A 13974-nucleotide genomic window follows, 5' to 3' on the forward strand; every position below is an offset into this window, starting at 1 on the left:
AAGACAGGCACCCTCACCGCCGGGCGCCGACCCTGCACTCAAGTGACCCTCTGGGAGCCAACGCCTCCTTAAATGTTGTGTCCAAGGCACCTTGCTTCCCTCCCCCGCCCTGGCTCTGCCAGGGTTACTAGCTGTGTGACTTTGGGTAGGTTACTCACCCTCTCTGAGCTCCAGTTTCCTCATCGATGTAAGGGAGATATTAATAACTACCTCGAAGCACTGGTGTGAGAGTTAAATGTGACAATGCCTGCAAGGGACCTCATTCAGTGCCCGAAAAGTAGCCAATGAGTAACAAACAGCAGCTTCTGTTGGGACACTGGGACACCCCTGTGGCTGAGCCTGGCCACTCCTCTCCAGGGAGTGACTTCTGGGAGGCAGGAGGGTCAGTGACCCCCGATTCCTAGAGAGCAATAGGCAGAGCAGGGTGTGGCCGAGGGAGCCTGGGGTCAAGGCTGCTCAGTGTCCCCCCCGGCTGCACCTCTGTAGACAAGCCAGTGGGACACGGGCCAGCCTTGGCACGTCCGAAGACCCCAGAGGAATCTCTGAAGCTCTCTCCCATCCCTTGTAAACAATTTAGTTTTGACAGCTGACGAGTGACAAATTAATTTGCCTGCCACTCAAGTGGGGAGTATGACTCGCAGTCATTCCAAGCTACTGGAAATTACAAGACGCTGTTGTCAGTGCGCTGGCGCCGTAGTTTTGTTTGTTTGCTTTCCCTCGTCTACGCCCAGGGCCCCTGGTCAACGTGGATGTTTATTGGGTTTGCGTTTGGTATTATTGACTGCGAGCTATTGTTACGTGCTGTTATTGAGTTGTGAATCTTTCTTAAATAAAGAATTAGCAGCAAATCATAGTGGCTGCGTGCTGGATCCTGAGAAGAGGAGGGCACAGCTGGTGTGCCGCCAGGTGGCCGAGTGGGCGTCCCACCTCAAGGGGAAACTGGGGGTGCGGCGGGGGCAAGGAGTGAGTGGGCCCTGCTTGGAGAAGCAGGAAGCACCACGCTGGGCTCTGCTTTGAATTCCCAGCGGGACCTTGGGTGAGTCCCTTCCCCTCCTCAGAGGCTTGCTTCCCCCTTCGTGAAGTCAGAACAGAAAGGCCTGCCCCGCCTATGCTGGCCTACGGGGCTACTGTGTGCACAGGAGAGTGTGAGTGTGTCGGGGCCGGGTCAGTGGGAAGTTCCTGCTCAGATGGAGAGTGGGGTTACCCAGACAGGTCATTTGAGCCATTAGGAGGCACCTTTGGGGTCAGCAGGGAGGGCCAGTTGTCAAGGCACCTACTTGCTATCCAAGCTCTGTTCTAGGTTGCACCCGTGTGCAAGGGTGCACTTCTTCCTGGCACCCCGCCTGACTGGGCAGCCCGAGGCGCCTGGGAATGTCAGAGCTGGAAGAGGTCTCAGTGGCCCCTCCCTCTGCAGATGGGCCACTGTAGAGAGGGGAACGCATACTGTCAAGGTCATATGATGGACGTGGCGAAATCAGACCCAAACTCCTTTCTGCCTGCAGCCCATCGATCTGTGCACCATCCCCACTCCCGACTTTTGCTGCTCTGTGCCCTCCATGGCGATGGCTAACTGCACCGCCACTCTGACAACTAATCGTGACTTGTGGCTCTCTTCTATAATCGTCTGGGGCTGGACTGACATTGTGGGCTGTTATTTAACTTTTCCACCCTGTGGTCTTTCCACGGACTGTGAAGCGCCAGAGTTTCAGTTGTCTCTCTAAGTCCCATAGCACCTACTCAGTGCCCTGCACACAGTGGGAGCTCGCCCTGCACACAGTAGGAGCCCCACGGCTGTTTGTGGTCCCTGAAGCCAGGTGAGGAAATGGGTCTCAGTGATGGAGAGCGACAGGAACAGCTGTGGCCAGGTCAGCTGGCAGGATTGTTGGCTCTGGCTGGGATCAGGGGCCTCTTGTACATTAGCCTGAGGAACAAGTGGGCTGTGAGAGAACTGCCGTCAGGGGCTGTGGACCGTGCTTGACAAATGTTTTGTAGGCACTGTGTGTGCGTGCGTGCGGTGAGGTGGGGAGGACCGAGGGCTGGGAGGGGTGCTGAACCCTGGGGAGGTAGGAAGGGAGGAAGAAGGAAAGGAAGGCGGGTGGGCTGTAGGAAGAGGGGGTGGGGGAGAGGAGAAGCCGGGCAGAGTGAGAGAGGGCTGGCCGGCACCTACTGGTGCAGACCGCCTCTGCGTGGGGATGCCACGCACAGAACCACACGGAGTCTCAGTGGTCCCGGAGCAGGGCTCTGCCGGCACCGTCTCCATTACACGGTGAGGCCGAGGATCTCACCCACCCCGGCACACGCCCCATTATCAATGCTTTTGTCATGAGCTGCTTCAGCCACACTGGACCGCACCCAGAAATGTCCCTTAATCAGGTGCTTTTCTTGCCATTACCTTAATCGAGCTCCTTGAGATGGAATCAGTCACTCATTGTCTTGGCTTCCTCAGCCCCCAGCATGGCTGTCACCCTGGCACTGCCCCCCGGCACTGCCCCCTCCCCCGCCCTCCAGTTGCACTGGTTCCATTTCCCCAACACATCTTGGCCCTGCGCCCTGAGCTCTCCGTCCTCCACATTTCCCCTGCCCTGGTGTGTAGCCCTTTCTAGCTCCTGCCTGGGGGGCCCTCAGCCTCTCCCTGCTCTCCCTGCCTGCAGGCTTGTTTCCCTCACTGCCACCCGTGCCGTCACCAGAGGGCGCTAAAGGCACTTGCCAGGAGAGGCTCCAGCCCCAGGGCCAGGTGTCTCAGCTGGCAGGCCTTGCCTTGCCCCGGGCACTGCCCCCACCAGGAGGCCCTCCCCTCCACCTTGTGGACAGCTCTCACCACCTTCCACACTTAACGCAGGTGTCTCTGTCCTTGTGGAAGCCACTCCTGCCCCCAGCCCACCCTCAGCGCGCCCCCAGCCCTCCCCCAGCCTCTGACTGCGGTGCTCCATGCAAACCTCCACAGCGGTACTCTCCACAGCACTCGGAAATGCTACATCCACCCCCCACCCCCCAACACGGGCTGGGGCTCCTCTAGGGCAGGGGGGCATCTTGTTCATCTTTATATCCTGCACGCAGTGTGTTTAATACAGTCCACTGAGATGTGCAAAGCAGGTCTGCACGCCAGAACCTGGGTTCCCAGGGGGAGCGGACTGTGGCACCCCTGCTGCTGTGACAGAGGAAGTGGCAGATCCAGGGGAAGGGCAAGGAAGTGGAGGCTGGGGAGGGACAGGGGTTTGGGTGCTGCCCCTGACTCCCACCCCTCTCCCCCGTCTGGGCCTCTCCCTTCGTGGTGTGCTGCGCAGCAGAGAGTGGGAGGGGGCCCAGGATGAATGGGCAGTCGAGAGTGGGGTGAGGGGCGCATATGCGTCCCTGTATGCGTCCCTGAGAAAGCCCCAGCAGTGGTGGCCTCCCCTCTGAGTACAGCAGGGGCCCGACAGGCATCTGTGCCCTTCCCTCGCCCCCTTGCTCAGCAGGTAGGGAAGGCAGCTGGAGCAACGATCCCGCCAGGCCTGGCCCAGGCAGCAGGCAGGCGGCGCTAGCGGAGCGCCCACACTTCCAGGAGTAGATGGATTGCACGGCGGTGCTTCCAGCCCTTTGCTTCCAAGAACCTTTTCCTCACGTCCTCTGATTGTCCTGTATTTATTTTGCCAGACGAACTGCACTTATTAAATAAAGATTAGTTAACATAAAAACACTGTCTTCCAGAGAAAGGGCCCCTGCCTTCTCAACATGGATATTCTGACGTGGGGACATTTCGATGTGGTCTGAAAAGCAAACCATTCAACTTTTGCTGCTTGGAATACTGAGTCAGGTGGACAATAGACACCGACATCCAAGCCCAGAGCCTTATCCAGGGTCAAGGATGCAGTGAAGATCGGAAATAGTTGACTCTCCGTATCACGTGGGTTCTACATATGCAAATCCCACCAACCGAAGACCAAAACCATTTGAAAAATCATTGCCTTCTGGTGATGCGACTGCTCGTATGCAGTTAGGCCTATGACTGGTTGCGTCTGTACTGAGCACGCACATATTTTTTTCTTGTCATCATTCCTGAGACAATACAATAGGACAACTATTTGCATGCTCATTATATTGGGTATTGGAAGCAATGCAGAGATGATTTAAGTTATACCGGAGGACGTGTGTAGTTCATATGCAAATGCTGTGACATTTCACATAAGGGACTGGAGCACCCTCCGCTGTGGGCACCCCCAGGGCATCCTGGGACGGCTCTCCTGGGGCACTGACGGATGGCTGTGTCTGTAAGAGCCTCTCACTGGTTCAGAAACAAAGGTTCCATGAGAACCCAAACCCATTGCTTTTTGGTTTGGATTCTTCCACGTTGACATGGTGCTGTCGCAGGCAGGCCAGTTCAGTGTCCCCTTTACCAATCTGGACACGCCACAGCGTCCTGCTTCAACAGAAACACGGCTCCTTGGGTTTGTCCCCAGTGAGTGTTCACTGGGTGGTGCAGGGGCAGCGGGCCAGGCTCAGCGTTCCAAAGGGAGGGTGGGAACATCCTCCAAGGCCGGCTGACGTCGGCACAGCGTGGTGACGCCGTGGCAATTCATGCAGGTCGGAAACCTGGCTCAGATGGAGCTCCAATTAACAGCAAATGGGAAAGTGAATTAATTTTTATTTAATAGTGCAGTTTGTCTGGGAGGCAAAATCTTTCAAAACATGGAGTGCCTCTGAGGAAGTCGGAAAAACGTGCTCGGAAGCAGACAAGTCGGCAACTACTGTGTGTCCACCCGGCCAGCCTTCCTAGCTATGCTGCCTCTGACTGTGCTTAAGGGAACATCAATAATGACACGACCTCATTACTCAGAGGAGGAGGAATACCCAGGGGATCATCAACAAATATTCACCCCCTTCCCTCCCGGAGTCCTTCCTCCTACTCTGGGACAGTGGATGACCCACAGAAATTCAGCCAGGCAGGAAGGAGAGGCCTGGCCAGCTCGTGGTGCTGGGGTCAGTGGCGGCTGCGTGTCCTTGGCCATTTACTGGGAACGTGTGGGACCCAAAGGCGGCGCTGATGGCAGCCAACCCTTGTCATTGCATTTGGCCCAGGATGTCATTTAAAAAGCACTTAGGGCTCTCCCTGAAACGCTTACACTCTGAGGCCCCAAGGGTGGGGCCGCCACAGAAAACTGGGCACCGGAGAAGCCTCCTTTCCTCCCAAGGGCTGAGGGTGCACCAGGGATTGGCGGCTGCAGAGGGGAGGGGAGCTTGCTTCCCACTGCATTCAGCCTCTGGGGGGCCTTTGCCCCAGGAAGGGCATGGTCAGGATGACTCCTGTTCAAATAGCCTGGCTGAGGGGTGGGAGGAGCCGCAGTGCAGCTGAGCCTCAGAAATTCTGGGGCTGCAGGAGGTTTCTGAACTGTGGGAGGCTCCTGACTCTCTGAGCCTCAGTTTCCTCATTTGTGAAGTGAGGACTGCAGCACTGTCTCTGCCCTCGGCACAGAGCCGTGTGAGGAGCGTGGCCGGGGGTCTGACCTTACTCAGTGGTTTTCCAGGGCTGCATCAGCATCACCCGGGGACTTGTCAGAAATCCTCGCTCCCGGGCCCCACTCCAAACCTGCGAAACCCGACGCTCCAAGAGTGGGCGCAGCAACCTGGGCTTTCACCTGCGGTCACTCTGAGGTCTACCCGTGATGAGAGCCATGGGCCTCAGCTCTGCCATTAGCTGTGCCTTGGCCGTGACCTCAGAGTGACCTAGGGGAGCTGGGCCTCCTGTCAGCCCTGGCTCTGCCCTGGTGGAGGACCGAGGCTTGGGGCTGGACACGGGACGAGAGTTCGAGGACAGTCCCTTTCCTTGAGAACAGTGACCTCCCGGGAGAGGAGGCTCGGGGTTAAGAGCCCTGTCTTTCACGTACGTCACACTTTGGCTTCACACACATTTTGACACGCACTGCCTCACTGAGCAACGTGGAGTAATATTCAATGAGTAGCCCACTGTAATCACAATGATTAATAATAAAATTACAAATGTTCTAAAGCTGGCTCATGCATGTACATCACCTCCACAAAGAGTCAGTGGGCTCCTTGAGAGTCGAGGACGCATCTCCCTTTGCTGCTGTCTTCCATTCTCTCAAATCTCCCCATTTCCAGTCCTTACACCCTGACATGGGCCAGGGGCTGTGGCCTCTGAACCTTGGCGTGCCACCCAGGCACCCCAGGGACATGCACCCATACGCAGGACCCCAGTCCTCTTCAGGAGGGCAGATCCGCCCCTCGGCCCCCCCTGCCCCCGGCCCCATACGCACCTGTAGGTGTCGGTGGCTGGCACCTTCCAGGTCTGGATGCCCTTCAGTGGGCCCTCGCTGCCCACCACCACGCTCAGGTTGGTGTTCCGGTAGGCGTTGTTGCACTGGGCCTGCGTGGGGCCGTGGGGCCCACTGGCCCCGCAGGTGGTGAACAGCCAGTGAACTGCGGCACAAGAGGGAAGACGATCACTCACGGGGCCTGGCCCTCCCTGTGCCGCGGGCTGCCTCCGAGCTGTCTGCTCCCTGACCCTGACACTCGGCGCTGGCCCCGAGATCGGGGCAAGAGACGCTGCCGCCCAGTCCTTCAACCCGGAAACTGCTACCGAGGATGGACTGCGCGCCAGGCCCTGGGGCAGGTGAGAGACACAGGTGGGGCAGACTTGGACCCTGGCACTGAGAAGCTCATCGAGTATGAAGGGGGACTAAACAGGATGCAGTCAGCTACAGTATAGGGCAATGACAAAATACAGTGCAGGTGCGAGGAGGGGGAGAAGGTCCGTCTCAGGTGAGGCAGGTGCAGGCCGGGCTGGGTCCTTTCCTGGTTTCTCATCACATCCAGGGCAGTGCTGGGCAAACCACAGGCCCCGTGCTGTGGTGACTGCATCTAACCTGTTCCCAAAGATCTGGCCTTTTAGGATAGGACCCTCATAGCTTGGAGAAGATCAGAAGAGTAAACCAGACTCAGAGCCAGCTCCACGACCCTCCAGGGCAGTGGTGGGGTCCGGAAGACTTGTGCTCCCGGCTAATATCAACCTTCAGATCTAGAAACTCAGTGAAAGCAGCTTTGGGGCTCTCGATGGAGCAGTGTAGAGAGGTGGGGAAGCTGGTCGCACTGTCTTCGGGGTGAGCTCTCCTTTTCCAAGCCCCCCCCAACTGCCGGGGGCTCCATCCTCACCTGGAGCACCCCACGCCCTTAGATGACCTTCTGGGTGGTTATCTCAGACGGCCTCCGGAACCCTTAGCACACCCGCCCCTCCGCCACCTCTGGGCCACTTCCTCTCACACCATCCCTCTCGGAGCCCGGCTGCACCTGGGGGGTTGTGAGGTTTCACGTTGGCTGGAAGGCTAACCTTTTTAATAACCTATAAAAACTTAAAAAAAATCCCTGTATTCTTGATAAATGGCTTTCACTTCAAATACAAAAATCTCATTATAAGATGAAAGAAATTACTTCCCTTTAAAGAGATTAAGTCAAATTCTACCTATAGAAAATTATGGAAAGATTAATTTGGGCATATAGAGCTTTGTTCAGTAAAACGTCGAAGGGAAAATTTTGGAAAACTTTCAAGTGATTTAATGATGCAAAAATGAAAGGTTAATTTGGGCTACTAATGATAAGCAATCAGCCTAAGATTACACTGGGCAACCTTGACGATCTGAAAACCAGGCCAGCTATGTGGGCTTTCGTGACCCTGCCCCGACCCCGAGGTCAGGAGGCCGCAGTTCTCACTGGCGCTGCGGTGCACACAGCTCCTGGACACGGAGTGCACCACCGTGCTTTCCTCAGCTTCACTTTTTTCAGGGGAAGATGTCAACTTCTGGAGGTTGTGTCTAGGGCAAGAAAGGGATGATCCATTCGTCTTTGGTATGCATGGCTGAATGCTGTTTTTCCGATGTATTTGTAGTGTAAAGGGGTAAGCTTTTCATTCAAAGTTCTAACTCTTCAGTGAAGGCATTTTAGCAGAAGTGCGTCTTGCCCAAATCCTAGGAGTGGGCTGTGCAGGGGTGAGGGGGTGGGCTGGGGTGGATGGAATGGAAAGGACGCAGGTTTTGAAAGCAGCAAGAACACCTGGGTTTGGGTCATCTCATCACTTACAGGTCATGGGACCTCGATTGGCATTAGGGTTAAAGGAAGCAAGGCTGTGAAAGGTCATTGTGCAGTTCAAAACTCTAACAGTGTGAGTTGTGTCAGTGAGTCCTGCCTACACCGTGCTGTTGCCAACAACGGGAACTGCGGCCAGAGCAGCGCCTGTGGGTATGGTGGGTCCTGAGCCAGCTGGACTTAGGAATTTAAACTCAGTGAGCTGGGGAAGAGGACAGGGCTAGAGAAAAAGGAGAGCTCAGAAAAGGAGTAGAAAAATCGCCTCCTCCCGTGATCTCTAGCCTCTCGAAGACAATCCCGCAGGCCCCGTCTGTGCCTACAGCAAACAGCCCAGGCTTAACGACAGCCTCCACCTCATCAGTCTGGGCAGATGCATGGTGGCTCATTTAGTTAATTCAGTCCTAGTAACTAAGGAATTTGTACACACACACACACACACACACACACACACATATGTACACACACATATATATTACACTGGATCCGGCAAGTGTGATATTATATATAATAACTTCGGCCTGCTTAACATGGTTCCGAAAGTTCTAAGATATTCCCAGAGACACTGGGCTTCTGCTCCTTGGCCAGGGGGAGCATCTGGTGAAGCAGGAAGAGGGGCATGGGCTTTGGGCCCAGATGGGCCACGTTTTCTCAATCCTGAATTTTGCTCGGGATGAACTGCAAGGTCAGGGTGAATTGCGTGGGTTCTCTGAGACTCGGTTTCCTGATACAAACGCATGGGGATGCCCATGCCTGTCACTTAGACTTGTCGTCGGTGTCATGGGACAGCCTGAGCACGGTGCTCAGAACAAGGATAAAATGGCTCAGAGAGGATAAAGTGGACCCCAAGGAGGAGCCTGGACTGGGGGCAGGGGAGGGAGGAAGGCTGGCTCTTTCGTCTTCTCTTACTTTAAAAAAACAAAACAAAACAAAACAAGATTGTGTTAAAACTCATTTATGAAAGAAAAAAAACTTCTTTATGTTATTCTTACTTATCCCCCACACTGGAAGTCTAGTTTAATTTTCATTCACATCTAAATTGTACAAAGAACCCACAAGCATTAAAATACTAATTGGTTATAGACATTTGAGTAGAGGAAAATTTATGGAGCACTGGGTTTCGTTTTCGGTATATTGCAGAGCCCTCCGAGAAGAAACAAATCGGTTAGTCACGTGCAGCACAATGCTAAAAGCACATAGGCTAGGCGGTGATGGTGCCGGCTTTATCACTGTTGCTGAGCCATCTCATCTGCTCAACTAGATGCAAAGAAAGCGCTCTGCAAAGGAAAGTAAGTTCTAAATCGTGGCTATGAATTACAATAATGAGTGTCTGCCCCATGCCGAAGGCCTAGGTGGTTGCAACACAGAGGAGCAGCCAATGGCTCACGTGCATCTTTTGAAGTGTTTTGATTCTGACCCTGGGAACTGAAATTCACCCCATCTGCGGACTGAGCTGAACCTCAAGGGACCCGCAGCATGTGGGCTCATTCTGTTGGCCGCCATAGACCCCATTAAATACGGTCATGACCCAGATCCAAGTAAGTGTAATCACTTGTCATCCGTAATGTACACAACACCAGGCTTTATTGTAAACTAGAAAAAGTAACCCTTTTTGAATACATCATGACAATTAATAAATTGTTCTCTTTACTAGGGTGAAATGAAAATAATGCATATACTGTAGCTATTGTGCGGTTAAAACATTTCTATCATCTGTCTCAACTCTTTAAACAATGGGCCAGTGACCCTTCCTACCTGTGTGATCAATGCCTGACTGTTGCTTTCTCTTTTGGATGTTGGCAGCTGTTGAAGCTTAATGCCTAGGTCCATCTATTTACTGGGAGTTGCAAAACAATGGTACTCAAACTCTTATTTATTAGTTGGAATACATTTATAAAGAGCTGCTTCTTCTCATTTACTATTTGGTTACCCATTTATGAAAAGCAGGATAAATACTCAGTTCTTTCTCCTTATTTATAGTTTTCAAGGTAATACATTGTTCCTCTATCATCCTCTGAAGTTGGCCAATTAGTTGTCTGTATATGATATTAATCCTTGACTTGAAATATACTTTTGAGTTCTAATTAATCATGTTTTTGGTCAGCAGTACGCTTCCTGAGTTCTTTTGCTGCCTTGCTCTCTGCTGGGACGAAACATGCCTTCCCTAGGCCTGGGCCCAGCCATTTTCTCTAAGGCCTTTTTCTTTGGGAAAAGGCATTTTGATTACATAGTCTTAAGGCTGTGTACCCTTATAACTGCTGGGCTGGTGACTGGTTTAGGCTTCTTCAGTGGGCAGAGCTAGGACATACATATGCATGTATGTATGTGTACACACGTGTAGACACGACAAAGTACCTCCTTACCTCCCATTGGTACTTCAAATTCATATGCAGGGCTGCAGAGTTTTAGACTTAACCTCTTCTATATCAATCTGTGTTTCTTTTCCCACACTGAGAATCTTGGTTCTCAGGGATATTCTAACAGAATTAGAATAATTACTCATTGACCTTATTCTTCATTATACTACAATAGTATCAGAGTAAAAATATTCCTACAATAAATACCATCATCAATATAAAACCTGAAATCTGTTAAATTTATACATATACACATATATGCTTATATACTTTTAAATGATAAGTTCATATATAAAACCTGAAATATGTTAAATTTATATATACATATATGATTCTATACCATCAAATTAGTATAAATTTGTACATATATACACATATCCATTTATATCCTCTCTATTCTCCTACAGTTCCTTGGAGCTGTGCTCCACCTGCACCATCGCACTCTTTGGGCCTCTTCCCATTACACACTGCGCTCCTTCCTCTTTAGTCCACAGTCTTCCTTCTGTAAGTGCTGTGTGGTCAGTGTCCACATCAGTCGTACAATTTATCTCTAGTCATTCTGGTCATCTGAAAGCTGTTTTCAAGTAGATTCTTTAGGAAGGATTCATGGGAGCAATACTCTTTGAATTCTTGATTTTTTAATAATATTTTTATCTTTGAGTATATTACATGTGCTACTCTATTTTCTTCTGGCATAAAGAATTATTATAAAAAAACTCTGATGATAACTCTAAATTTTATTGTCTAATAAATCACTTATTTTTTTTAGGTGCCTAAAGTATTTTTTCTTTAAAGGTTTGGTGATTTTATTAGAATATTCTTTGATATTGTTCATTCTGGGTCAATATTCTCAGATACAGAGTATCCTTTTAATAACTAGTTTCAATAAGAACTTTTTTTGAATTATAGCTATAAGTATCTGTTTTGCTCCACCTCTTAGGTTTTCACCTTCAGGCACTCCTGTTAGCTGTATGTTGGATCTTCCTTGCCTAGCTTTGATGTATGTCATCATTTTTATTTTAAAAAATTCTATTTTCACCTTCTATTTCTTGTAAGGCAATAATTTGTGTTTATTTGTTCTTTCATTCCTTCTAACTTAATTTTAATCTCTGAATTATTTTTTTCCTTTTATTTTACATTATTTTCTGAGTTCTGCCACCTAATTTCTCATCTTTTGTAATACTGACACACTATTTTTCATGTCTCGTATCATTGTTTTATGATCATTTAATTCATTTTGAAATAGAAGGTTATTCTTTTGATCTGCCTTTTGGGGATGCCTTCATTTTTTCTGTACAAGTGTTATTCTGTCCTCTATGTTCTTTCAAAATTCTTATTGTAATTCTGTGTGTGATGAGACCTTGATGCTGCTCTGTTATACATTTTTATGTAAAGTTAGTTTTTTAGAACTTTTGGGGTTCAGGAGATTTTCTAACTTCACAGAACTCCCTCTATTCTTCTTTTTAAAAATATATATAGTGTTTTAAATATGGTAGCTTGCTTTCTGATGTTTCTGCTGCTTACTTCCTCTTTCTCTTGTTCAGGTGTTGATGCTGCAGATCTCACGGCTGTTTCTGCTTTGTCCTCACCCACTTGTATTTTGGGGTTGGAGGGGCATACGTTATAAAATAATTTTGTTACATATATCCGTTGGTTCTCAGTTTTGATATGTGGTTGCTCTGATTTTTTCTAAGGATTCAGAGAGGTAAAAACAACTATGATGTTACTGCCATTACTGCCAGATTCGCAGGATCCTTGAAAAAATTTTAATGTGAGAATCACTTGAGGCCATTTGCCAAGAAATATTCCAAGTAATGAGAACCAGAGGTCTGCAACCAAGGCTACTTTACCCAGCAACGCTCTCAATCAAGATAGAAGGCCAAATAAGAAGCTTTCCAGACAAAAGAAATTTAAAAGAATACACCTCCACCAAACCAGTGCTGCAAGAGATGCTAAAGGGCCTGCTTTAAGGAAAAGAAGGAAAAGAGAGAGAGAGAGAGAGAGAGAGAGGGAGAGAGGGAGAGAGAAGGGAACATAGGTACGAAAATGGCAATGAATAAGTACCTATCAATAATAACCTTAAATGTAAATGGATTAAATGCTCCAATCAAAAGACATAGAATAGCTGAATGGATAAGAAAGCATGACCCACCCATATGTTGCCTACAAGAGACCCACCTCAGGACAAAAGATCTACACAGGCTGAAAGTGAAGGGCTGGAAACAAATTTTCCAAGCAAATGGAGAGGGAATAAAGCCGGGGTAGCAATACTCATATCAGACAAAACAGACTTCCAAAAAAGGGCCATAAAAAGAGACCCAGAAGGTCACTTCATAATACTCAAGGGAAGAATCCACCAAGAAGAAATAAACATTGTAAATATATATGCACCCAACATAGGAGCACCCAAATACATAAAGAAAATCTTAGAGGACTTTAAGAAGGATATTGACAGCAACACAATTATAGTAGGGGATTTTAACACCCCACTATCAAAAATGGACAGATCTTCCAAACAAAATATCAACAAAGATATTGTGGCATTGAATAATGCCCTAGAGGAAATGGACTTAACTGATATATATATATATATATATATAGAGAGAGAGAGAGAGAGAGAGCCCTTCATCCCAAAGAAGCAAAATACACATTCTTTTCAAATGCACATGGAACATTTTCAAAGATAGACCACATGATAGGACACAAAATAAGCCTCAACAATTTAAGAAAATTGAAATTATACCAAACATTTTCTCTGACCACAAGGGACTGAAACTAGAAACCAACCCCAAGGGAAGAAACCTAAAACACTCAAAATCATGGAGATTGAATAGCATGCTATTAAACCATGAATGGGTCAAGAATGAAATAAGGGAAGAAATCAAAAAGTTTCTGGAAACAAATGAAAATGAACTCACAACAACCCAAAATTTATGGGACACAGCAAAGGCAGTCCTGAGAGGGAAGTTCATAGCGATACAGGCCTACCTAAAAAAGAGAGAAACATTTCAAACAAACAACCTAACCCTACATCTACAAGAACTTGAGGAACAACAACAAAGACAGCCCAAAGCAAGCAGAAGAAAGGAAATAACCAAGATCAGAGCAGAATCAAATGACATAGAGACTAAAAGCACAATTCTAAGGATCAATGAATCCAGGAGATGGTTATTTGAAAAGATAAACAAAATTGACAAGCCTTTAAGCAGGATCATCAAGCAAAACAGAGAGAGGACCCAAATAAACACAATCAGAAATGACAGAGGAAAGATTACAACTGACACCACAGAAATACAAAGGATTGTAAGAAATTACTATGAAGAACTGTATGCCAAGAAATTTGAAAACCTAGGTGAAACGAACAAATTTCTAGAAAAATATAATCTCCCAAAACTCAATAAAAAAGCAGAAAGCCTGAACAGACCAATAACAGCAGATGAAATTGAAGCAGTAATAAACAAACCGCTGACACACAAAAGTCCGGGTCCAGATGGTTTCACCAGTGAATTCTACAAAGCATTTAAGGAAGAGCTAATCCCTAACCTTC

General features: G+C 48.8%; 1 protein-coding gene across 1 annotated transcript in view; it reads right to left on the minus strand.

The window, feature by feature from the left end:
- Positions 1–13974, minus strand: part of ALK (ALK receptor tyrosine kinase) — a 103016-nt gene that overhangs the window by 38451 nt on the left and 50591 nt on the right. Inside the window, exon 6 of the mRNA XM_036029953.1 lies at positions 6252–6414. Within this exon, the coding sequence (XP_035885846.1) occupies positions 6252–6414 (163 nt within the window). The remainder of the gene's footprint in view (positions 1–6251; positions 6415–13974) is intronic.

Source organism: Phyllostomus discolor, chromosome 6, assembly GCF_004126475.2.
Source record: "Phyllostomus discolor isolate MPI-MPIP mPhyDis1 chromosome 6, mPhyDis1.pri.v3, whole genome shotgun sequence".
NCBI lineage: Eukaryota > Metazoa > Chordata > Mammalia > Chiroptera > Phyllostomidae > Phyllostomus > Phyllostomus discolor.